The 24,108-nt window shown below is 45.0% G+C and overlaps 2 protein-coding genes across 4 annotated transcripts in view; one reads left to right on the top strand and one right to left on the bottom strand.

Annotated features, from left to right (window-relative positions):
* Positions 1–24,108, top strand: part of GGCX (gamma-glutamyl carboxylase) — a 162,173-nt gene that overhangs the window by 66,343 nt on the left and 71,722 nt on the right. The window lies entirely within an intron of this gene.
* Positions 1–24,108, bottom strand: part of USP39 (ubiquitin specific peptidase 39) — a 34,942-nt gene that overhangs the window by 8,049 nt on the left and 2,785 nt on the right. For 2 of the 3 annotated variants that reach the window (XM_050753040.1, XM_050753038.1), the window contains exons 2-10: positions 23,697–23,766; positions 21,199–21,293; positions 18,635–18,771; positions 16,746–16,898; positions 11,068–11,293; positions 5,796–5,873; positions 4,477–4,544; positions 2,537–2,725; positions 345–487 (exon numbers count right to left, since the gene is read on the bottom strand). In XM_050753040.1, coding sequence (XP_050608997.1) covers positions 345–487; positions 2,537–2,725; positions 4,477–4,544; positions 5,796–5,873; positions 11,068–11,293; positions 16,746–16,898; positions 18,635–18,771; positions 21,199–21,293; positions 23,697–23,766 — 1,159 coding nt within the window. The remainder of the gene's footprint in view (positions 1–344; positions 488–2,536; positions 2,726–4,476; positions 4,545–5,795; positions 5,874–11,067; positions 11,294–16,745; positions 16,899–18,634; positions 18,772–21,198; positions 21,294–23,696; positions 23,767–24,108) is intronic. The other variant, XM_050753039.1, reaches the window with a different exon arrangement.

Consider the following 24,108-nt stretch of genomic DNA (forward strand, 5'->3'; position numbering starts at 1 on the left):
ATAGATGGGCAGACCCTCACTACTCAGGACATCTTCCAAACCAGGCAGAATTCTACTTGTCCTATCCTACTTGCATCATTTCTTCTTCTCTACGCAGGAGGACTATAATTTCCGGCCAGCAACAGGAGAGGAGATAAACAGGGATTGCCTCCTAGTAAACATCCATCTTTTGTGGTCCCTGAAGTTAAGTGTATCCTTCCAATAAAAACTGTTATCTACTGTAGGTAGGCTCTGTTAATTGTAATCCCCAACTAAGACAGTCCAAAATTAATACTGGTAAAAACATAAAAGAAGAAATCCAGGTTCACTCCCCGTGAGAGGAAGTGAAGCAGGGTGTTACTTACGTAATAGGGAAATTGACAATAGTTGGATTCTTCTCAACAAAGAAGTTGTTCTTAGTGAATCTCTTGATACAAAAGATTAGATATGGAGGTAGCTTGGTAAGCTGGAAGCGCTTCAGAAAGTTCTCCTTGTAAGTCTTATATTCCTAGAAAAAAAAAAAGAAAATTATCAAATTAGTGCTGAAGTTCAGTAGGTATTAGAGCAGGGGCATGAGGTTTTCATTTTGGTTTTTGAAAATGTAATTTTGCCTCACACCAAAAGTTCACAAGACTCTTGGTCCCAGAAATTATGTATGAGGCTTAGGATGTGCAGTTTGGCTAAGGCTGACTTAAAAAAAAGGCCGGGCCTGGTGGCTCACGCCTGTAATCCTATCACTATAGGACGCCGAGGCAGGCGTATCACTTCAGCACAGAAGTTCCAGACGAGCCTTGACAACATGGTGAAACCCAATCTCTACTAAAAAAGAAAAAAAAAAAAAAAAAAAAAAAGGCCAGGTGCGGTGGCTTACGCCTGTAATCCCAGCACTTTGGGAGGCCAAGGCCGGTGGATCATGAGGCCAGGAGATCGAGACCATCCTGACTAACATGGTGAAATCCTGTCTCTACTAAAAATACAAAAAATTAGCTGGGTGTGGTGGCGGGCGCCTATAGTCCCAGCAACTCGGGAGGCTGAGCCAGGAGAATGGCGTGAACCCGGGAGGCAGAGCTTGCAGTGAGCCGAGATCGCGTCACTGCACTCCAGCCTGGGCGACAGAGTGAGACTCTGTCTCAAAAAAAAAAAAAGAAAAGGAAAAAAAAAAAAAAAAAATATATATATATATATATATGTATGTAAAGAAAGCAAGCTAACCAGGCACGATGGTTCATGCCTATAATCCCAATATTTTGAGAGGCTGAGGCAGGCAGATCACTTGAGGCCAGGAGATCGAGACCAGCCTGGCCAACATGGTGAAACCCCATCTCTACTAAAAATACAAACATTAGCTGGGCATGGTGGCATGTACCTGTAGTCCCAGCTATTCAGGAGGCTGAGGCAGAAGAATTGCTTGAACCCGGTAGGCAGAGGTTGCAGTAGGGTGAGATCACACCACTGCACTCCAGACAAGGAAACAGAGTGAGACTCCATCTCAAAAAAAAAAGTATGTCTCCCCACTTTTTGGAGTTTCTCCTCTCCTAAATGACCTTCCTTTCTCTATACTACCCAGAAGCAGGCAGAAAGCTGAAAAAAGGATATATGAGAAGTACAAGAGGGGGCACTGTGGTTGGGCACTGGTTCACATCTATAATCCCAACACTTTGGGAGGTCAAGGTGGGAAGATACCTTGAGGCCAGGAGTTAAAGACCAGCCTGGGCAAGAGAGTGAGAGCTCTCTCTACAAAAAAACTTAGCTGGGCGTGGGGAAGCGTGTCTTTTTTTTCTTCACAAAATAAAAAATTGGCCAGGCACGATGGCTCTCACCTGTAATCCCAGCACTTTGGGAGGCCGAGGCGGGTAGATCATCTGAGGTCGGGAGTTCGAGACCAACCTGACCAACATGGAGAAACCCCATCTCTACTAAAAAGTCCCAGCTACTCAGGAGGCTAAGGTGAGAGGATCACTTGAGCCCAAGAGTTTGAAGTTGCAGTGAGCCATGATCATGCCACTGCACCCCAGCCTGGGTGACAGAGCAAGACCCTGTCTCAGAAAATAATAAAAAGATGGGCACTGTAAGTTAAGAGTTGGGGGTGACCAGCTAGAAATACCAAGGAGTCTGGGAGGCTCAATAAAGTCAATATACTTTAAAATAAATACATTACATACATGTGGTGATTCTTATGTATAAAATGAAAATGGGCCGGGCGTGGTGGCTCACGCCTATAGTTCCAGCACTTTTGGGAGGCGAGGCAGATGGATCACTTGAGGTCAAGAGTTCGAGACTAGCCTGGCCAACATGCTGAAATCTCATCTCTACTAAAAATACAAAAAAATTAGCTGGGCATGGTGGTGGATGTCTGTAATCCCAGTTACTCAGGAGGCTGAGGCAGGAGAATCACTTGAAACTGGAAGGTGGAGATTGCAGTGAGCTGAAATCATGCCACTGCACTCCAGCTTGGGCGACAAGAGCAAAACTGTCTTGAAAAAGAAAAAAAAAAGAAAATGAAAAAGTCGAGAGCGCAAAGATAAGTATAGGCAGGGCAGGTGTGTTAATGGGCTACCTTCTCAGTGATGCCATTGAATTTGGCCAGGATGTTGAAGAGTGGCACTTGGGGAATGATGAGCTGCTCCTTCTCGTCCTTGTAGAGGGGGGCAGTAGGAAGGTCAAGTGTCAGGTACATAAAAGTGGACTCCACCATCGTCTCCTGGTACTCATCATTATGGAGCAACTGCTCTTTTTCTTCTGCTGGCTAGAAATGAATGAGAAGAAAAGAGAGGAAAGAAGTGTGAGTGGTATAAGAACAAACACAGAACCGGTGTTTTGCTACACTGACATTTCCTTCATCTCAAAGAACAAAGAGAGGTGCCTGAGAGATTGGGCAGTTGGCATGCAACACCTGGTTAGATTAACTTAAGAACCAACAGGTTTCCTTCTTTAAAGAGATTTTGCTTATATACCAGACTATCTAAAAAGCTCTGAGGCCAAGTGTGATGGCTCACGCCTGTAATCTCAACACTTTGGGAGACAAAGGTGAGAGGACTGCTTGAGTCCAAGACTTCGAGACCAGCCTGGGCAACACAGGGAGACTCTATCTCTACAAAAAATAAAAAACTGGCCGGGCACGACGGCTCTCATCTGTAATCCCAGCACTTTGGGAGGTAGAGGGAGGTAGATCACCTGAGGTCGGGAGTTCGAGACCAACCTGACCAACATGGAGAAACACCATCTCTACTAAAAATACAAAATCAGCTAGGCGTGGTGGTGCATGCCTGTAATCCCAGCTACTTGGGAGGCTGAGGCAGGAGAATCACTTGAACTTGGGAGGCGGAGGTTGCAGTGAGCCAAGATCGTGCCATTGCACTCCAGCCTGGGCAACAAGAGTGAAACTCCGTCTCAATTAAATAAATAAATAAATAAATAAATAAAACTAAAATAAAAATTACAAATTAGCCCAGTGTGCTGCTGTGCATCTATAATCCCAGCTTCTGGGGAGGTTGAGGTGGTAGGATCACTTGAGCAGGGGAGGTTGAGGCTGCAGTGAACCATAATCACACCACTACACTCAGCCTGAGTGATAGAGTGAGATCTTATCTCAAAAAGAAAAAAAAAAAAATCCATTAAAAAAAGAAAGAAAGTGGGCCAGGCACAGTGGCTCACGCCTGTAATCCCAGCACTTTGGGAGGCCGAGGCGGGTGGATCACCTAAGGTCAGGAGTTTGAGACCAGCCTGACCAACATGGTAAAACCTCGTCTCTACTAAAAATAGAAAAATTAGCCAGGTTTGGTGGCACATGCCTGTAATCCCAGCTACTTGGGAGGCTGAGGCAGGAGAATTGCTTGAACCCGGGAGGTGGAGGCTGCAGTGAGCTGAGATCATGACATTGCACTACAGACTGGGCAACAAGAGCAAAACTCCATCTCAAAAAAGAAAAGCTCTAAGACCATCTAAGAAGCTTAGCTGAGGGCCAGGCGCAGTGGCTCATGCCTGTAATCCCAACAGTTTGGGAGGCCAAGGCAGGCAGATCACCTGAGGTCAGGAGTTCCAGACCAGCCTGGACCAACATGGTGAAGCCCCATCACTACTAAAAACACAAAATTAGCTAGGCATGGTGGTAAGCGCCTGTATTCGCAGCTACTGAGGAGGCTAAGGCAAGAGAATCGTTTGAACCCAGAAAGTAGAAGTTGCAGTGAGTGGAGATGGCGCCACTGCACTCCAGCCTTGGCGAAAGAGGAAGACCGTCTCAGAAAAACAAAAAGAAAGCTTAGCTGAGCTTTCTGAAAAATCACAGCAGCACCACTTAGTTGGCCAGAACACTTCAACCAGCAAAGTACATCCAACCACTAACTCCCAAACTGAAAAGTGAGCCGCCACTAGGCAGGTGCTTTGTTGAACCTCTTCGTGGGGCAAGCAGGCTTGTCAGTTCTCTAAGCATCTCTTCATCTCCCCTACGTCCCCTCAAGCAATATAAATCAGTCCAAGACCCAGGCTCAGCTAACTCACCAGATCAGGATGGGGAAGCTTTTTAGTGAAGATCCTCATGGACCCCTGGAAAACATCAGTCACAATAGCTGCACAAACAGGAAGCAAGAGACAAATTCCATAAGGATGGAAAACATGTCTAAAATATATTTCCAGCTTGTAAATTTCTGAAATAAACCAGCATCTTCCAATAAAAGACCCAGAGCTCTCACTAAACACAGACGTTTCCTTTTGTACCATATACCACCAGGGTACCTTTATAATTATTTGTGTAAATAATTACTTTATTTCTCTTCCTTAAGACAACTTTTGATCCTCCATCACAGGGCCTGGTCCATAAAAGAAAAGGTAAATGTATTCAAAATGAAGGAATGATTTACAGAGCCCGGCAATACATGAATTACAAAAAAAAATTCACAAGAGAAACAAGGAAAACCAAGGAACTTCCCATAACCATAAGCTACTTTCAAAGGGAGACAATGTCCAAACTGTAATGAGGACAATGACAGACTAAGAGATGGGCCAGAACAGGATCAAAGCAACAAGAGAGAAAGCACAACCAAGTTCTAGAATCCTGCCAAAACGTAAGTTTGAGAGCTCACAGGGTTAACATAGGCTGAAGACACCTGGTAGAGAGGGCAGGGCCATCCAGTGGGAAGAGCAACAGGCCATAATCCCACATCAAGACACCATCACGCCTATAATCCCAGCACTTTGGGCAGATCACCTGAGGTCAGGAGTTTGAGACCAGCCTGGCCAACAAGGTGAAATCCCATCTCTACTAAAAATACAAAAATTAGCTGAGCGTGGTGGTAGGTGCCTGTAATCCCAGCTACTCTTGGGAGGCTGAGGGAGGAGAACTGCTTGAACCTAGGAGATGGAGGCTACCATGAACTGAGACTGTGCCACTGTACTCCAGCCTAAGTGACAGAGCAAGACTCCGTCTCAAAAAATACATAAAATAAAATATCATTGTGACTATAACCATATTCTAGCAAAACCTATGCAGAGGGGCCTATTCGGAAAGAACATTTAGTTTATGTATAAAACAGATACCACCCTACCCCAGATAAAGAGTTAACAAAAGAATGGGAAGTTGCCTCAGCCCCACAAGTCGCTGGGACTACAGCCACCACACCTGGCTAACTTTTGTATTTTTGGTAGAGATGGGGTTTCACCATGTTGGCCAGGCCGGTCGCAAACTCCTGACCTCAGGTAATCCACCCACCTCGGCCTCTCAAAGAGGATTATAAGCATGAGCCATCTCGCCCAGACGCAAAGTTTTTTAAAAGGGAACAAAAGAGCTCCTTTTTTTTTTTTTTAATCAGTAAATGACTTACTCTTCTTCTTCTTCTTTGTGCCCCCCAGAGCTGAGTGCAGAGCATTCAGAAACCAAGACAGAAAGTCGACTCCATCTCCTGGAAAAAAAGGAAGGATAGAAAACGTTGAAGCTAAGTGGCATTAGAGTTAACTTAAACCATGCACTGGTTGGCATTCCTGATTCTCCCCCTTCCTCTCTGGCCATGCCATCCCATCCCAACTCCTGTGCATCCTCCTCTATCTGATCATTAAATGCTGGCACTCCTCAAGGTCAAGCTCTAACTCTTCTGATCTTGAATCTCTCCATAGGCTATCTGATTCATACCAGGACTGTATTGTATCACTCAGGGATGACCAAAACAAATGAATATGACCTTTTAACATCCACTTCTCTCCAGAGTGAGCTCACACTTTCTTCTTCCCTTCTGTAGCTCACAAAGATTCCTATCTTGTAGGAAAGTGACTAGCATACAGACTGAAAAGGCATACAGAACAAGGGGTTCTGGAAACAAGCAGGTTGACAATATTCCATGAAAATGCTGTCTACAGAGCCTGCCATTCAGACATTTCTGGGATAATGGCTACTTTTTTTTTTTGAGACAGAATCTCGCTCTGTTGCCCAGGTTGGAGTGCAGTGGCATGATCTCAGCTCACTACAACCTCCCCTCCAGGGTTCAAGCGATTCTCCCACCTCAGCCTCCCAAGTAGCTGGGATTACAGGCGCCTGCCACCAGGCCCAGCTAATTTTTGTATTTTTAGTAGAGATGGGGCTTCACCATGTTGGCCAGGCTGGTCTCAAACTCTTGACCTCAAGGGATCCTCCCACCTCAGCCTAATGTTTACTTTCTCATCAACTAAGATTTGCTTCTATTTAGTTCCTCTTTGCTCACCCAATTAAAATGTCAAAGACTATAGTATATCTTCCTCGATTTCATTTCCCTAAACCCAGAGACCCCTGACAACTCCATAGATGATTTTCTTTTTATTCCATACATAGAATGCTTTTACATGACAACAAACTACCACAGCAAGAAACACTTCACACATCTAAACGCTAGGCAAGTAATAACCTACTAGGTCTCAGAGATGGAGGAAATCATGTTTATGTGACATCGTAACTATCATAGCCAACAGTGGCTGTGATAGAAGAAACCAGACATATTCATTCTCAACTGATTTTTCTGCAACTCTACAACCCAATTATGCCATAACTTTCCAAACTGCCAAAAGCTGACAGGCCCCACTATCCACCTTCAGGCCAGAAGTCACCTGTGGAACACAGTGAATGCTGACATTGATCCATCCATTCATGGTCCACAAAAACATCATTCTCAGCAAAAATTGTTTCCTTTGTTGCAGCCTTAATATAAAACCCTGGGAGCTCAGAGAGTTGGTCCAGAAACAGAAATGTCCCTATAAACACAAGATAACCTAGCCACCTAGTTCCTGGGAATTAGATGGTCCTACAAAGCACACAAACAGGCTGTCAACTGTTTAGAAGGGTGAGGCACCCAGATTTTTTTTTCCCGACACAGGGTCTCGCTCTGTCGCCCAGGCTGGAGTGCAGTGACACAACCTCAGCTCACTGCAAGCTCTGCCTCCCAGGCCCAAGGAATCCTTCCACCTCAGTTTCCCAAGTAGCTGGGACTACAGGCGTGTGCCATCATGCCCGGCTAACTTTTCGATTTTTTGTCAAGAGGGAGTCTCCCTATGTTGCTCAGGCTGGTCTTGAACTCTTGGGCTCAAGCAATCCTCCCACTTCGGCCTCCCAAAGTACTGGGATTACAGGCATGAGCCAGGGTGCCTGGCCCCAGATTAAGATTTTATTGGCCATGTTGTAAACTACTAAACACCATCAATTGCCAAGCCCAAATAGCTTATAACTTCTGCTCGGCTGAGACTAAATCATAGGGCTTCTGATCAATATATATTATCCAATCCGAAGTGTATCTTATTTCCCACTAACCCTGAACCAAGTGCTCCATGGGCCCCATTCCTTATCACTTTTGATTCCTCCTATTTCTCCTTAACTAAGGAGAAATAGGCTTTTGAGAGACTCTTAAAAGCCACTACTCGACTTCCCCTCTAAGTCAATCCTCAGCCAGAATAATGTTTTTCTTTTTATTTTACAGATAGAGGTCTCACTCTGTTGCCCAGACTGGAGTACAGTGGAGCTAACATGGCTCACTACAGCCTCTACCTCCTAGGCTCGCGCAATCCTCCAACCTCAGCCTCTCAAGTAGCTGGAACTACAGGTACACACCACCATGCCTGGGTAATTTTTAAAAACTTGTTATAGATACAGGGTCTCACTATGTTGCGCAGGATGGTCTCGAACTCCTGGGCTCAAGCGATCCACCCACCTCGACCTCCCAAAGTGCTGGGATTACAGGTGTGAATGACCATGCCCAGCTAGAATAATGTTTTTAAAACAAATTAAGTCTGATGTCACATCTTTGTTAAAAGCCTTCAATGAGGCCGGGCATAGTGGTTCACGCCTGTAATCCCAGTACTTTGGGAGGCCGAGGCAGGCGGATCACCTGAGGTAAGGAGTTCAACACCAGCCTGACCAACATAGTGAAACCCCGTCTCTACTAAAAATACCAAAAAATTAGCCAGGTATGGTGGCAGGTGCCTGTATTCCCAGCTACTCGAGAGGCTGAGGCAGGAGAATTGCTTGAACCCGGGAGAGAGAAGCTGCAGTGAGCTCAGATCACACTACTGCACTCCAGGCTGGGCAACAGAGTGAGACTCCCTCTCCGGGGGAAAAAAAAAAAAAAAGCCTTCAATGACTCCAGCTATTGTCAGGATATAATCCAAGCTCTTTATGGTGGCTTACAAAACAGGCCATCTGGTCCCTCCCTCAGGAGCTACACCTTGGCTCTCCATTGACCCCTGGAGTCCAAGGGTCCCGCTACTTGCAGTCTGTCTATGCCAGGCACTTTTCTCTTCTGCCCACCATGTCCTCTCTACCTGGAATGTTCACTCCCCATCCCAACCTGCCTCCACATCTACCTAAAACTCAGGGTCTCTTCCTCCACTCTGACCTCTTATCTACCTCCCACATGTTCAGTTGAGGGGGTCCTTACTCCATGCTCCCCTCCCATAGCACAGCACTTAACACCTGTAATTACCTTTTCTAAAAAAGATAGTTGAGCCAGGCGCGGTGGCTCACGCCTGTAATCCCAGCACTTTGGGAGGCTGAGGCAGGCGGATCACGAGGTCAGGAGATTGAGACCAGCCTGGTTAACACCATGAAACCCCGTCTCTACTAAAAATACAAAAAAATTAGCCAGGCATGGTGGCACATGCCTGTAGTCCCAGCTACTCAGGAGGCTAAGACAGGAGAATCACTTGATTCTGGGAGACAGAGGTTGCAGTGAGCCAAGATCGTGCCATTGCACTCCAGCCTAGGCAACAGAGCGAGACTCCGTCTCAAAAAAAAAAAAAAAAAGACAGTTGAAATTGCTTACTAATTTTTTTTTTTTTTTTTTTTTGAGACGGAGTCTAGCTCTGTCACCCAGGCTGGAGTACAGTGGCGCAATCTCAGCTCATTGCAAGCTCCGCCTCCTGGGTTCACGTTATTCTCCTGCCTCAGCATCCCAAGTAGCTGGGACTATAGGCGCCCGCCACCACGCCCGGCTAATTTTTCTATTTTTAGTAGAGACGGGGTTTCACCGTGTTAGCCAGGATGATCTCGATCTCCTGACCTTGTGATCTACCCGCCTCGGCCTCCCAAAGTGCTGGGATTACAGGCGTGAGCTACCACGCCCAGCCTGCTTACTTATTTTTAAAGACAGGGTCTTCCTCCGTTACCCAGCTGGAGTGCAGTGGTGTGATCATAGCTCACTGTAGCCTTGAACTCCTGGGCTCACGCAACCTGCCTCAGCCTCCCAAGCAGCTCGGACCACAGGCTTGTGCCAGCACACTCAATCTTTCTACATAACTTTATTTCCCCACTAGACTGTGAGTTCTTCAAAGAGAAAAATCTTGTATTTTATCCCTGCTGCTCTAAAACCTAGCACCATGAATGAATGTTGAACAAACTAATATGGATGCTAGACGATATGATATGAGATTCAGGTACAAAGTTACACTGTCCGCCTTACTCATAAGGCAATAACACATTGGGTCTGGAGAGATAAAAACAGTCAAAATAGTTCATCAGAGGCTGGGTGCAGTGGCTCACACCCATAATCCCAGCACTCTGGGAGGCCAAAGTGGGTGAATCACTTGAGGTCAGGAGTTCAAGACCAGCCTGGCCAACATGGTGAAACCCCCTCTCTACTAAAAATACAAAAATTAGCTTGGCACGTTGGCGGGCATCTGTAATCCCAACTACTTGGGAGGCTGAGGCAGGAGAATCCCTTGAACCCGGGAGGCAGAGGTTGCAGTGAGCACAGATCATAACACTGCACTCCAGCCTGGGCAATGGAGTAAGACTCGGTCTCAAAAAAAAAAAAAAAAAAAAAAAAATCATCAGAATACCCTAATGCGGGACATGAAAAAATGAGGATAGGTGACAGGTGTTTAATAAAAGCTAGTGTCTTTCCCAGTCTCCTGGTATTCCCCTAAGCCATACAGTTTAATTTACCAAATAAGACCGACTTTCTATTCAGCTACAATCTCCTGGGACTCTTAGCAGGGCAGACTGGTCAGAGGAGAATGAGGAACCTAACCACACAATCCACTGGACACTCCTGGCTACTCTCAAGATTCACTGCAGCTGGGTACAGTGGCTCACGCCTATAATCACAGCTACCTGAAGCTGAGGCAAGAGGATCCCTTCAGTCCAGAAGTTCAAGGCTGCAGTGAGCTACAAATCCCACCACTGTACTCCAGCCTAGTCAAAAGAGCAAGACTCTGTCTCTTAAAAAAACAAAACAAAACAAAACAAAAAAAGGCCAGGCGCAGTGGCTCATGCCTGTAATCCCAGAACTTGGGAGGTCGAGTAGGGTGGATCACGAGGTCAGGAGTTCGAGATCAGCCTGGCCAACACAGTGAAACCCCGTCTCTGCTAAAAATACAAAAATAAGCCGGGCATGGTGGCACGTGCCTGTAGTCCCAGCTACTCGGGAGGCTGAGGTGGGAGAATCACTTGAACCCTGGAGGCGGAGGCTGCAGTGAGCCGAGACCATGCCATTGTACTCCAGTCTGGGTGACAGAGTGAGACTCCATCTCAAAAAAATAAAATAAAATTAATTAATTTAAAAAAAATTCACTGCCAAGTAGAAATAAATTTGTTCATCAAACTAGTTTTGTTGTCCTGAAACATAAATGACTTGTTCTTACCTTGTTTGGTGATCTGAAAAGTCTTCTTACTGCAAAGTACAACCGCCTGAAGCATCTCATGGGGAGACACATGTGCTTTGAAATTTCGAGGGTTCCAGAGCTTTCTCATCAGCTCTCCAAAACGCTGGACCAACAAGAACATGATATCCCCTGGAGGACGCTTAATGTTCTTATAATTGTCTTCTTCCAGAAAGTAGTTCCGGAGAGGAGGAACATTAGATAGAGCCTGAAAATCAAACACTCCGATTAACCCAAAGCCCCTTTGTAGGACCCCTTGAGCCAAGCTCTTCCAACTAAAGTTCTAACAGAATCTTGTGATGTGCCTGTGATGGCCTTAAAGAGCCAAAGTAAATCGACCCTTGGAGAATCCTACCCAGGCTCACATTACAGAAATATCATTAATATTGAGTTTCATATGAACTACAGTTCTACAGACACTTTGCTGATGTGGATACCACAAAGAAGGTTAAAACAAAACAAAAAAAAACCCACAGGTATTCAAATCTCTATCAACTTATTCAACAATTTCCTTTTGTTACTCTAATTATGCTGTGACAATACTTAAATTCATAGAGTAGAAAGGTAAAATCCAAATACCCTTTCCTTAATCATCCATTTTGGCTGAAGCAAAAATAACTACCTAGGAAACACAGTTCTCCCATCTCTCAACTCCACACTAAAATAATATGAAAATTATCTTAAAATTTGATGTTTTCCCATAATAAAACCATATAATTGTACATAAAAGTAAATATAGGGAGCTGTGAGGACACAAAGGAGTAAGAATGATACAACGACCTTTGGGGACTTGGGGGAAAGAGTGTGAGGAGGGGTGAGGGATAAAAGACTACACATCGGGTACAGTATACACTGCTCGGGCGATGAGTGACCAAAATCTCAGAAATCACCACTAAATAACTTATTCATGTAACCAAAAACCACCTGTTCCACAAAAACTTATTGAAATTTTTTTTTATTTTTGGAGACAGAGTCTTGCTCCATCCCCCAGGCTGGAGTGCAGCGGCATGATTTCAGCTCACTGCAACCTCTGCCTCCAGGCTTCAAGCAATTCTCATGCCTGAGCCACCGTGCCCAGCCAAAATTTTTTTTAAAAAGTAAATATACTGTTACGATGGAAAATGGTCGGCCAGGCGAGGTGGCTCATGCCTGTGATCCCAGCACTTTGGGAGGCCAAGGTGGGAGGATCACCTGAGGTCAGGAGTTCAAGACCAGCCTGGCCAACATGGTGAAACCCCCTCTCTACCAAAAATACAAAAATTAGCCAGGCGTGGTGGCAGGTGCCTGTAATCCCTGCTGCTCGGGAGGCTGAGGCAAGAGAAAATCACTTGAACCCAGGAGGCAGAAGTTGCAGTGAGCCAAAATGGCACCACTGCACTCCAGCCTGGACAACGACAGCAAAACTCCATCTCAAAAAAAAAAAAAAAAAAAAAAAAGAAAAGAAAAAGAGAAAATGGTCAAAAGGTTTTAGGACAATAAAAGCAAATTGGATCTCATTAAGCAGAAAGATAAAAATTAGCCGTATTGGTTTCAGGAAGAAACACAGGCTCATTAGCCTGAGCTACAAAACTGGGAGGCAGGGTCTGGGTGTGGTGGTTCATGTCCACAATCCTAGCACTTTGGGAGGCCAAGGCGGGTGGATCATTTGAGGTCAGGAGTTTGAGACCTGCCAGGCCAACACGGTGAAACCCCGTCTCTACTAAAAATACAAAATTAGCTGGGCATGGTGGTGAGTGCCTGTAATTCCAGCCTCTCGGGAGGCTGAGGCAGGAGAATCACCCAGCGGGGGCAGAGGTTGCAGTAAGCCGAGATCGCTCCATTGCACTCCAGCCAGGGCAAAAAGAGCGAAATTCCATCTCAAAAAAGCAAAACAAAACTGGGAAGAGGAGGACCAAGCAGACCCTAAATAAAAATGCAGTATCCCCACAGATCCTTCCTGACCAGCACTGTGCTTACCATGAACACATTTCTTCCTTAAACAAGGTCATCTATTCAGGGAGTCAGCTAGAAGGGCTTCTGCTAAACGTAATAAACTCAGGCATCTCTAAGGAAGACAACTCAAAACACAGAGAGCACTGGCCGGGTGCAGTGGCTCATGCCTGTAATCCCAGCACTTTGGGAGGCTGAGGCGGGCAGATCACGAGGTCAGGAGATCAAGACCATCTTGGGTAACATGGTGAAACCCCGTCTCTACTGAAAATACAAAAAAATAGCCGGGCGTGGTGGCGGGCAACTGTAGTCCCAGCTACTCGGGAGGCTGAGGCAGGAGAACGGCATGAACCCAGGAGGCGGAACTACTAGCAGTGAGCCAAGATCGCGCCACTGCACTCCAGCCTAGGCGACAGAGCGAGACTCCGTCTCAAAAAAAAAACAACAACAACAAAAAGAACACAGAGAGCACTTTAACCGTAGAGGGGATTAGGAAAGCCCTGACAAGCTGAGCCCAGCTAAAGAAACAAGGACTTCCAACTTGTAGAATAATTACTTCAAAGAGAGATTTACTCTCAAAACAAGAGGATGCATAAAGTTTATCCTAATTCTCAGTTGTCTATCTTATGGAGAAATGTTGCACTCTGGCTTCAGCAACAATACAAATAATATTGGACATCCTCAGAGAAGAATTATCCACCCTCCAGATGGATGACCTGGTCCAGTCAACCCTATTTTAGCGGAAACATCATCACACAGGGTTTGCTCATCCATTTATTTTTATAAAGAGACGTTCCTACATGAACTAAAATTCATCAGAAAGCCAAGACTAACAGCTCTGACCAAATCCAAATTCTATCTGTCCATCCTATAAGTTTTCACTCAGCGGGGCATGGTGGCTTACACCTGTAATCCCAGTACTTTGGGAGGCCGAGGGGAGCGGATCACGAGATCAGGAGATCGAGACCATCCTGGCTAACATGATGAAACCCCATCTCTACTAAAAATGCAAAAAATTAGCCAGGCGTGGTGGCACATACCTGTAGTCCCGGCTACTTGGAAGGCTAAGGCAGGAGAATCGCCTGAACCTGGGAGGCAGAGGTTGCAGTGAGCTGGGATTGCGCCACTGCATTCCAGCCTGGGAGACAGAGCAAGACTCCATCTCAAAAAAAATTAGTTTTCACGCAGCCATGAGAGGATTTAAAGGGAACATCTGATGAAAAGTCTCTCTCTACCTAAGAATTTGACCTTTCCACAGACTAGGCATGACACCAAGAGCAGACACCAAATGTAAAAACTACGCCTTTACAGTTTTTTGTCCAATTCTTCATGACAAAAATATCACTTAGAAAAATTTAAAGGCCAAATAAGTACTAGCAGAAAACATTTGCAACATATCCAACAGAAAAGGGCATAACTTCATTATATATTTCTTAAAGCTCAGTAAGATGAACCAATAGGAAAGGAGTCTATAAGGTGCAATAACTCAAGAAAAAAATATAAATAATCAACTTTAGAAGTGAAGCAAGTTTGGGTGCAGTGACTCACACCAGTAATGCCTGTACTTCTCAAAGTCCTCAAAATTCTCCAACAGCCTCGAATTCCTGGGCTGACAGGATCCTCCCACCTCAGCCTCCCAAACAGCTAGGACCACAGGCATGCATGCACCACCGTGCCCAGCTAATTTTTTTTTTTAAACAGAGACACGGTCTCGCTATGTTGCCAGGCTGGTTTCAAACTACTGGCCTCAAGGGACCCTGCCACTTTGGCATCCCCAAGAGCTGGGATTAGAGGCATGAGCCACCGTACCCAGCCCCTCACAATTTATACATTTTTTCCCCAGTAAGCCTGTGTTTACAATTACAATTTTTTAATCACGTTCTTGGTGAAGTAGAATTATTGTTTTCTTATTATACTTACCAACATTTAAAAATTGGCCGGGCGTGGTGGCTCACACCTGTAATCCCAGCACTTTGGGAGGCTGAGGCAGGTGGATCATGAGGTCAGGAGTTCAAGACCAGCCTGGCCAAGATGGTGAAACCCTGTCTCTACTAGAACTACAAAAATCAGCCAGGCGCAGTGGCAGGCGCCTGTAATCCCAGTTACTCAGGGGGCTGAAGCAGGAGAATCGCCTGAACCCGGGCAGCAGAGGTTGCAGTGAGCTGAGATCCCGCCACTACACTCCAGCCTGGACAACAGACTGAGACTCCGTCTCAAAAAAAAAAAAGAAAAGAAAAGAAAATAGGACAACTTTGGTTTTCTGTCTTTTCCATTTCAGGGTTATGAGCATATGGGCAAGAGAAAGTCATTGATCAGCCAGCATGACAAACATCTACACCATTTAAACAAAAAAAATGCATCTGGCATGTTTCTTACTTGACACTGCAAGGCAACACAAACTTGATCCCGCATTCCCTGGAAGTTACAAAGGCCATGAGCCAGAGGCATGAAAAAGCCTCACCAGCCGGGCGCGGTGGCTCAAGCCTGTAATCCCAGCACTTTGGGAGGCCAAGATGGGCGGACCACGAGGTCGGGAGATCGAGACCATCCTGGTTAACACGGTGAAACCCCGTCTCTACTAAAAAAAAAAAAAAAAAAAAAAAAGGCCGGGCGCGGTGGCTCAAGCCTGTAATCCCAGCACTTTGGGAGGCCGAGACGGGCGGATCACGAGGTCGGGAGATCGAGACCATCCTGGCTAACACGGTGAAACCCCGTCTCTACTAAAAAGTACAAAAAACTAGCCGGGCGAGGTGGCGGGCGCCTGTAGTCCCAGCTACTCGGGAGGCTGAGGCAGGAAAATGGCGTGAACCCGGGAGGCGGAGCTTGCAGTGAGCTGAGATCCGGCCACTGCACTCCAGCCTGGGCGACAGAGTGAGACTCCGTCTCAAAAAAAAAAAAAAAAAAAAGAAAAAGCCTCACCATTTGACAGCAGCCCAGTGAGCAAAGGAATGCTCTGCCTGTTGCAGAACAATTACTCAAGTAGAGTCCTTAGCAAGACTTGGTGTCTGAGGATCATCTGACTATACTCTATAAGAAGGCAGTAATTTCTTTTTTGAGATGGAGGAGTTTCGCTCTTGTTGCCCAGGTTAGAGTGCAATGGCATGATATCGGCTCACTGCAACTTCCACCTCCCAGGTTCAAGCGATTCTCCCGCCTCAGCCTCCCGAGTAGTTGGGATTACAGGCATGCACCACCACACCCAGCTAATTTTGTATTTTTAGTAGAGATGGGGTTTCTCCATGTTGGCCACGCTGGTCTCCAACTCCTGACCTCAGGTGATCCTCCCACTTTGGCCTCCCAAAGTGCTGTGATTACAGGTATGAGCCACCACGCCCAGCCAAAGGCAGTAATTCCTTGGCCAGTATACATACTATTTCCTGTCCCTCTCTTTTTTATTTTTTCTTGAAACAGAGTCTCACTCTGTTCCCCAGGCTGGAGTGCAGTGGCACGATCTCGGGTCACTATAACCTCTGCCTGCCGGATTCAAGTTGATTCTCCCACCTCAGCCTGCCGAATAGGTGGGATTACAGGCTTGCACAACCATACCTGGCTAATTTTTATAATTTTAGTAGAGACAGGGTTCCGCCATGTTGGCCAGGCTGGCTGGAACTCCTGACCTCAGGCAATCCGCCCGCCTTGGCCTCCCAAAGTGCTGGGATTACAGGGGTGAGCCACTGTGCCCAGCCTTCTGGGTGTCCTTCTCTTCCTCAGTGTTCCCGTCTTGATCTTACCTGAAGAACGGCGTTGGCATAGTCATTAGCCTTTATGTTATTCAGTCCCACGATACCCGGCAGGTAAGTGGTACCATCATATGCCCGGGACAATTTGGCTTGCTTGTCCAAGTTTGCAATTTGCTGCTTTGTGAAAGTGGGCTTCAACACATACTGCAAAGCAAAAGAAAATGCTAAGTTGTTTAAGAGCTGAGTTCACAAGAAATGTCTACAAACAACAGCAATTTCTACAAAAACAAAGAACACTTTGGCCATGAACATCCCACCACACACAGAAAAAGTCCCAATCAGTAGGTGTAAAGATTGAAGTAACACAGGGTAGATCCTCTCCCATGGCTAATCTACAAGGGGATCTCTGTGTCTGACCCAAAATCACTGAATCCCAGGTCTTTTCATAGACCTCAGATCTGGTCAACTCATGAAAACTGACTGCCAGAAACTATTAAGTTCCTAAAGGCAGTCTAAGTCTCAGATAGAACCTCCCGGGAGCAGCACATGTACCTAGCTTTGGAGCAGGAGAGTTTCCTCCATTCTGGGTGAGACTGAGGATCTCCACGAGTCCCTGGTACTGGAAGAGCAGGATCAGACTCTTCTCAGGCAGAGTTACCAGAGTCATTATGTCACAGACTGGACAGAGATCATCCCAAACTCACTTTGAAACACTGAATTTAGCCCAGTTTCTCCCTCTATAAATACTGTCCATACTTTTTTTTTTAGACGGAGTTTCACTCTTGTTGCCCAGGCTGGAGTGCCATGGCACGATCTCGGTTCACTGCAACCTCCCACTCCCAGATTCAAGCAATTCTCCCACCTCAGCCTCCCAAGTAGCTGGGATTACAGGCATGTGTCACCATGCCAGGGTAATTTTGTATTTTTAGTAGAAATGGGGTCTCATCATGTTGGTCAGGCTGGTCTCAAACTCCTGACCTCAAATGACCCACCTGCCTCCGCCTCCCAAAGTGCTCAGATTACAGGCGTGAGCCTCCGCACCCAGCCTGTCCATAACTATTTTAATCTCAACTACTAATAATAGGCTTATAAAATTTTTACAAGTAGAAAAAGCAATATTTCAAAGACTAAATACCACCATTTCCTTAAAAATAAACAGAACATGACCAACCTGGGCAACACAGTGAGACCCCATCTCTACAAAAAATTTTAAAAATTTATCTGGCCATGATGGTAATGCCTATAGTCCTAGCTACTTGGGAGGCTGAGGTGGGAGGCTGAGGTAGGAGGATCACTTGAACCCATGAGGTCGAGGCTGCAGTGAGCTGTGATGGTGCCACCACACTCCAGCCTGGGCGACAGAGCGAGACTCCGTCTAAAAAACAAAAACAAAACAGAGCACTTGGCACCATGAATATGCCCCAAGTGCTGAAAAGGAAAATAATAATCAAAAACCCAACACTAATCAAAGCCCATGCTCAGCACAATGAGTGTCTCTTGGTACAGGCCACAAACTAGAGCCCAGAGATGAGACATCTGTGGCTGGATGCTCTGGTCCCATCATATGTTAAAAGCAGCCAGAAGCTGGTGTGCAGCTTGGTAAATATTGTCCTACACCAGGACCAATTCATATCCCTGCTTCAAAGTGTGGAAGAATAATTTCACAAAAACACTTTAAACCCCATCAGAATACACCCATATTTCTTCAGTCCTAGCCCTCAATGTTACAAGTAGAAATGACAGTTAAGTTATAGACTACAGGCTGCAATTATGAATTCTGACCTTACTCAGTTTCCCCAGTTCTTCCCAAAAGGGAAAGCAGCCTCTCGATGCCCAAAAGGACTGAGATTCTTCCCTGTCCTCAGATGGGGCAGTCCCCTGGGAGCCCTGGGATGGCTCATTAAAGAATGGACCCCAAACCAACCCTCTTAGACACACACCGTGATATCCTCCAATGAGGAATCGATGATCTCATAGTTGTCTGGAAGGCAGTAAAACTTGAGGGTATGGAGGTTGAGGAAAACATGGTGGCTAAATTGGACACTGTGAATGTAGGCGTGAGACTTCAAACCTCGGCCTGTAGGGAAGGGTGAAAGGCTGTAATAGAAGGGCAGATACTAGAAGGCACAGATCAGGTTTGCTTTTCCTTTCATTATTTTCTACCGGAACATGTTAACATCCGCGAAAAACAAATATTATGTCATTCATAAAATGAATCCTCCACATGAAGTTCTCTCATAAAAAAATTAGCAAGAAAGACTAGCACATTAGTTACTTCTTTCTCTAGATGGCATAAGACATTGACTGGGGAAACAAAGTTCACTATTTTTTGCAAATATTTGTAAAATACATATGATATATAAAATATAGATAATCTCTATATATAACTATATATTCACATACATAGTTTCCTATATATATGAAACTAGAAACATCTATGCATATGTGTGTGCATAAATACACATATACATAAATATATACATATCCTATGACAGTCCATCATCACTCAGTCCTGAATTTCCAAATGCCCATATTCAGGACAATGCTGTATCTATGTAACTTTTCTCATATTGCTACTCCTTTCTAGAATCTCTCTCCCCTAACCATTCAAACTCCTATGCCCTGCCAATTCAAGTCCCACCTCCACTCCTTCATGAACTCAACATCAACACTCCAGCTAACATTGATTTTTGCACATTTTAACTCCTACTGCACTTATTTTTACTCAGTGCCACGGTCCAGCAGTAATCTTTATGGTCTAACAGAACTCGCTCGTTGTTTCACATGTCAACCTTGACTCCTTAGAAGCTCCTAATAAGAGCAAAGAATATAGTTTTTATCTCTTTTTTTGAGACAGGGTTGCCGGGCGCGGTGGCTCACGCCTGTAATCCCAGCACTTTGGGAGGCCGAGGCGGGCGGATCACAAGGTCAGGAGATCGAGACCACGGTGAAACCCCGTCTCTACTAAAAATACAAAAAATTAGCCGGGCGCGGTTGTGGGCGCCTGTAGTCCCAGCTACTCGGGAGGCTGAGGCAGGAGAATGGCGTGAACCCGGGAGGCGGAGCTTGCAGTGAGCCGAGATCGCGCCACTGCACTCCAGCCTGGGCGACAGAGCGAGACTCCGTCTCAAAAAAAAAAAAAAAAAAAAAAAAAAAAAAAGAGACAGGGTCTTGCTATGTTAGCCAGGTGGATCTTGAACTCTTGGCTTTAAACAATTCTCCTCCTCAGCCTTCCAAAATGCTAGGATTACACGTGTAAGCCACTGTGCCCAGTTGTTTTTACCTCATTTGAATCCTCCACTATACTATGTACATGGCATCTGCTTGGTGTGAATGAGTTGAAATGATACATTTTCAGAAAAAAAAAAAAAAAAAAAAAAAAAGGTATAAAAAAAGTCCTTTGAGCTAAAGGATACTTCAAAAAAAAAAATTTGTAGCCTGGGTAACATAATAAGGCCTTGTCTCCACAAAAAAAATAAAATAAAATATTTAGCCAGATAGCGGGGTGCAATGGCTCACATCTATAATCCCAGCACTTTGGGAGGTACAGGCAGGCACACTGCTTGAGCTCAGGAGTTTCAAGACTAGCCTGGGCAACAGAGTACAATCCCATCTTTTAAAAAAAATGTGGCTGTGTGCCGTGGCTCACGCCTGTAATCCCAGCACTTTGGGAGGCCAAAAAGTGTGGATCACTTAAGGTCAGGAGTCCAAGACCAGCCTGGCCAATATGGTGAAACCCTGTCTCTACTAAAAAATACTAAAATTAGCCAGGTGTGGTGGTGCATGCCTGTAATCCCAGCTACTCGGGAGGCTGAGGCAGAAGAATCGCTTGAACTTGGGAGTCAGAGGCTGCAGTGAGCCAAGATCACGTCACTGCACTGCAGCCTGGGTGACACAGTGAGATTCCATCTCTCAAAAAAAAAAAAAATTAGGCTGGGGGCAGTGGCTCATGCCTGTAATCCCAGAACTTTGGGAGGCCAAGACGGGTGGATCACCTGAGGCCAGGAGTTCGAGACCAGCCTGGCCAACATGGTGAAACCCCATCTCTACTAAAAGTACAAAAATTAGCCAGTCATGGTGGCGGGTGCCTGTAATCTCAGCCACTCCAGAGGCTGAGGCAGGAAAATTGCTTGAACCCAGGAGGCGGAGGTTGCAGTGAGCCAACCTGGGCAACAAAGTGGGACTCTGTCTCAAAATGATTTTTAAAAATTAAAACTTAAAAAAATACATATATTAGAGATTCGAGAACCCAGAGTCTTTGAGATTGCAATCTTTCATATGACTAGCTCTTTCTCCCTTTCAGATATATGCAGGTTCTGATCAGTCAGAGAACCTCTTATTGGTTTTCTAAGAATATTTCAATTTCCTGGGAACAAATAGAAATTATTAGATATGATTCCTGAGAACAGTTTACTTTCTTTAAAAAAAAAAAAAAATGTCCCTCTGGAGCAGAACTGCAGCTAGCTTGAAAAACTTAAGTTTATAATTCCTAACATTCATTTACCTTGAAAGTACTTGCCACACACCAGACAGGCGTAAGCATTGATGTGTGAGAGGGAGATAGAACACAGTTTCTCAAAGTCAAAGTCCAGCACACTCCTAAGGAAACAAAACAGAAAAAAATAAATAGGATGGACACATAGGAAGGCACTCAAATGAAGCAGTGTTGGCTCTATGACCCATGATACCAAACAACATCCTTCAGAAAACAGTTCCCAACCATATATACACCATGGGGGACACTGATGATTCCTCACCTCCACCCGCCATGCTCCAAAGCACTGTTGAGGTGTCTCCACCAGACACACAATACCCAGGAGTCTCTCTCTCATTACTGTTTGTAACCAGTTCAGGACTTTTCATTGCAGTCACTTTCTCTAGAGGGAAAGCTACAAGTCAGACTAAGGTTAACAGTACCCCAACAGCATTCTGGAGGTGGAGAGCACATAAAAAGGGTGAAAAAATCCTTGCATAAAAGAAAAACATATCACTTAAGCCCAGGAGTTTGTGGCTACAGTGAGCTCTGATCCACCACTGCACTCCAGACTGGGATACAGAGTGGGATCCTCTCCTAAAAACAAATAATTAATTTTTTAAAAATGTATTTTTATCCACAGAAACAAATGAAAAGCCTGAAGAATTTTAAAATACCTACACAAATAGACCTATTTATTCAAGTGCGAAGTGAGTACTGGGCAGTAAGGAACAAAAACCTTACCTCCACTGAATCCACAAAGAGATTTAGTCTCAAATAGTAACTCTTAATTAACTGATAATGATCCCAAAGAGCTATGGTATCTAATTTATTAGAGGCCAATAGACAAAGTGACTATTGACAATTAAATTTAAAATACAGCTGTCCCTCAGTAGCCACACGACACTGGTTCTAGGACACCTTCAGATACCAAAATTCGGAATGTTCAAGCCCCTTACAGTTGGCCCTTTGTATCTTCAGGTTCCATATTCTGATACTGAGGCTAACTGTAATTCAATTAAATAAAATTTAAAATTCAGTTCTTCAATTGCAGGAGCCACTGAAGCCACAGGTAGCTCATGCCTACCATAATGAACAACCCTTATAACTTTTTTGGTGTTTTTTTTTTTGAGATAGGGTCTCACTTTGTCATCCAGGCTGAAGTGCAGTGGCACAATCTCAGCTCACTGCAGCCTCAACCTCCTAGGTTCAAGCAATCCTCCTGCTTCAGCCCCCCAAGAAGCTGGGACTACAGGAGTGCACCACCACACCTGGCTAATTTTTTGTGTTTTTTGTAGAGATGAAGTTTTGCCACGTTGCCCAGGATGCTCAAACTCCTGAGCTCAAGCAATCTGCCTGCCTCAGCCTCCCAAAGTGCTGGGATTACAGGCACGAGCCAGAGAACTCAGTCATAACTTTTTTTTGTTAAGTTTTTTTAAAAGATGGGTCTCGTTGGCCGGGCACGGTGGCTCACGCCTGTAAACCCAGCACTTTGGGAGGCCAAGGTGAGTGGATCACCTGAGATCAGGAGTTTAAGACCAGCCTGGCCAACATGAAGAAACTCCATCTTTTCTAAAAGAAAATACAAAAATTAGCTGGGCGTGGTGGCAGGCACCTGTAATCCCAGCTACTCAGGAAGCTGAGGCAGGAGAATCGCTTGACCCTGGAAGGCAAAGGTTGCAGTAAGCCAAGATCATGCCATTGCCCTCCAGCCTGGGGTACAAAAGTGAAACTCCGTCTCAAAAAAAAAAAAAAAAAAAAAAAAAAGGTGGGTCTCATTATGTTGACCAGGCTGGTCTCAAATTTCTGGCCTCAAGTGATCCTCCTGCCTTGGCCTGCCAAAGGGCTGAGATTACAGGTGTGGGCCACCACACCCAGCTCTTACAAGAGTAATTATGTTATTGTAGAACATTCCCCTACAATATAGGTTGAAAAACATTCTACAGGCCACCTGGGAATCAGAGAAAAGAATGCTATGATGAGGTAAACTACTTCATCTTTCAAACAAATTTCTGTGTTTTTTTCTGCTGAATACCCAAAAGAGTATCCAGTACATACTAGATACTCCATAAATATTTCAATGTGCTACTGTTATTTTAGGATACTATGCATCCTATTATCCCAACATACAAATGCAAAATAAGCTAAAAGCTCTTTAACAACATGTGTTCTAGCACTTACAATCAAAGAATAAAGAGTAACATGGCAAGAAGCACAACTCTCTAGACAGGTTTAAATTTGGGGGGAAGGGGGAGGGATAGCATTAGGAGATACACCTAATGTAAACGACCAGTTAATGGGTGCAGCACGCCAACATGGCATATGTATACATATGTAACAAACCTGCACACTGTGCACATGTACCCTAGAACTTAAAAGTATAATAAAAAATAAATAAATAAATAAATAAATAAGCTAAAAAAAAAAGAAGTAAAATTTGGGAAAGTGTTGTTCAATGTACAGTCAAAAAACTTTCTATATAGATTCCATTGTTCTTGTGCTATCCTCAGCATCTCTGTCCTACTGACCTATTAATGGTGTCCAGGTATGGGCAGTGGCGGCTCCTCCGGTCCTCAGAATCCACTCGGCCATTCTTTGCTAAAAGGAAAATCATCACAGGCTTTGAAAATGGGAAACCTATACTCAGTGCCAACTAGCAGTACGAAAAGAAACAGAAATGGGAAAAACTAATCAAGATGAGTTCCTATTGTTTGGGTGGCAACATCGAAAAACAAGTCCACTAGCCAGGCGTCATGGCTCACACCTATAATCCCAGCACTTTGGGAAGCCAAGATGGGCGGATCACCTGAGGTCAGGAGTTTGAGACTAGCCTGGCCAACATGGTGAAACCCCATCTCTACTAAAAATACAAAAATTAGCCAGGCATGGTGGTGGGCGCCTGTAATCCCAGCTACTTGGGGGGTTGAGGCAGGAGAATCG

This window comes from Macaca thibetana, chromosome 13 (assembly GCF_024542745.1).
Source record: "Macaca thibetana thibetana isolate TM-01 chromosome 13, ASM2454274v1, whole genome shotgun sequence".
NCBI classification, from domain to species: Eukaryota; Metazoa; Chordata; class Mammalia; order Primates; family Cercopithecidae; genus Macaca; species Macaca thibetana.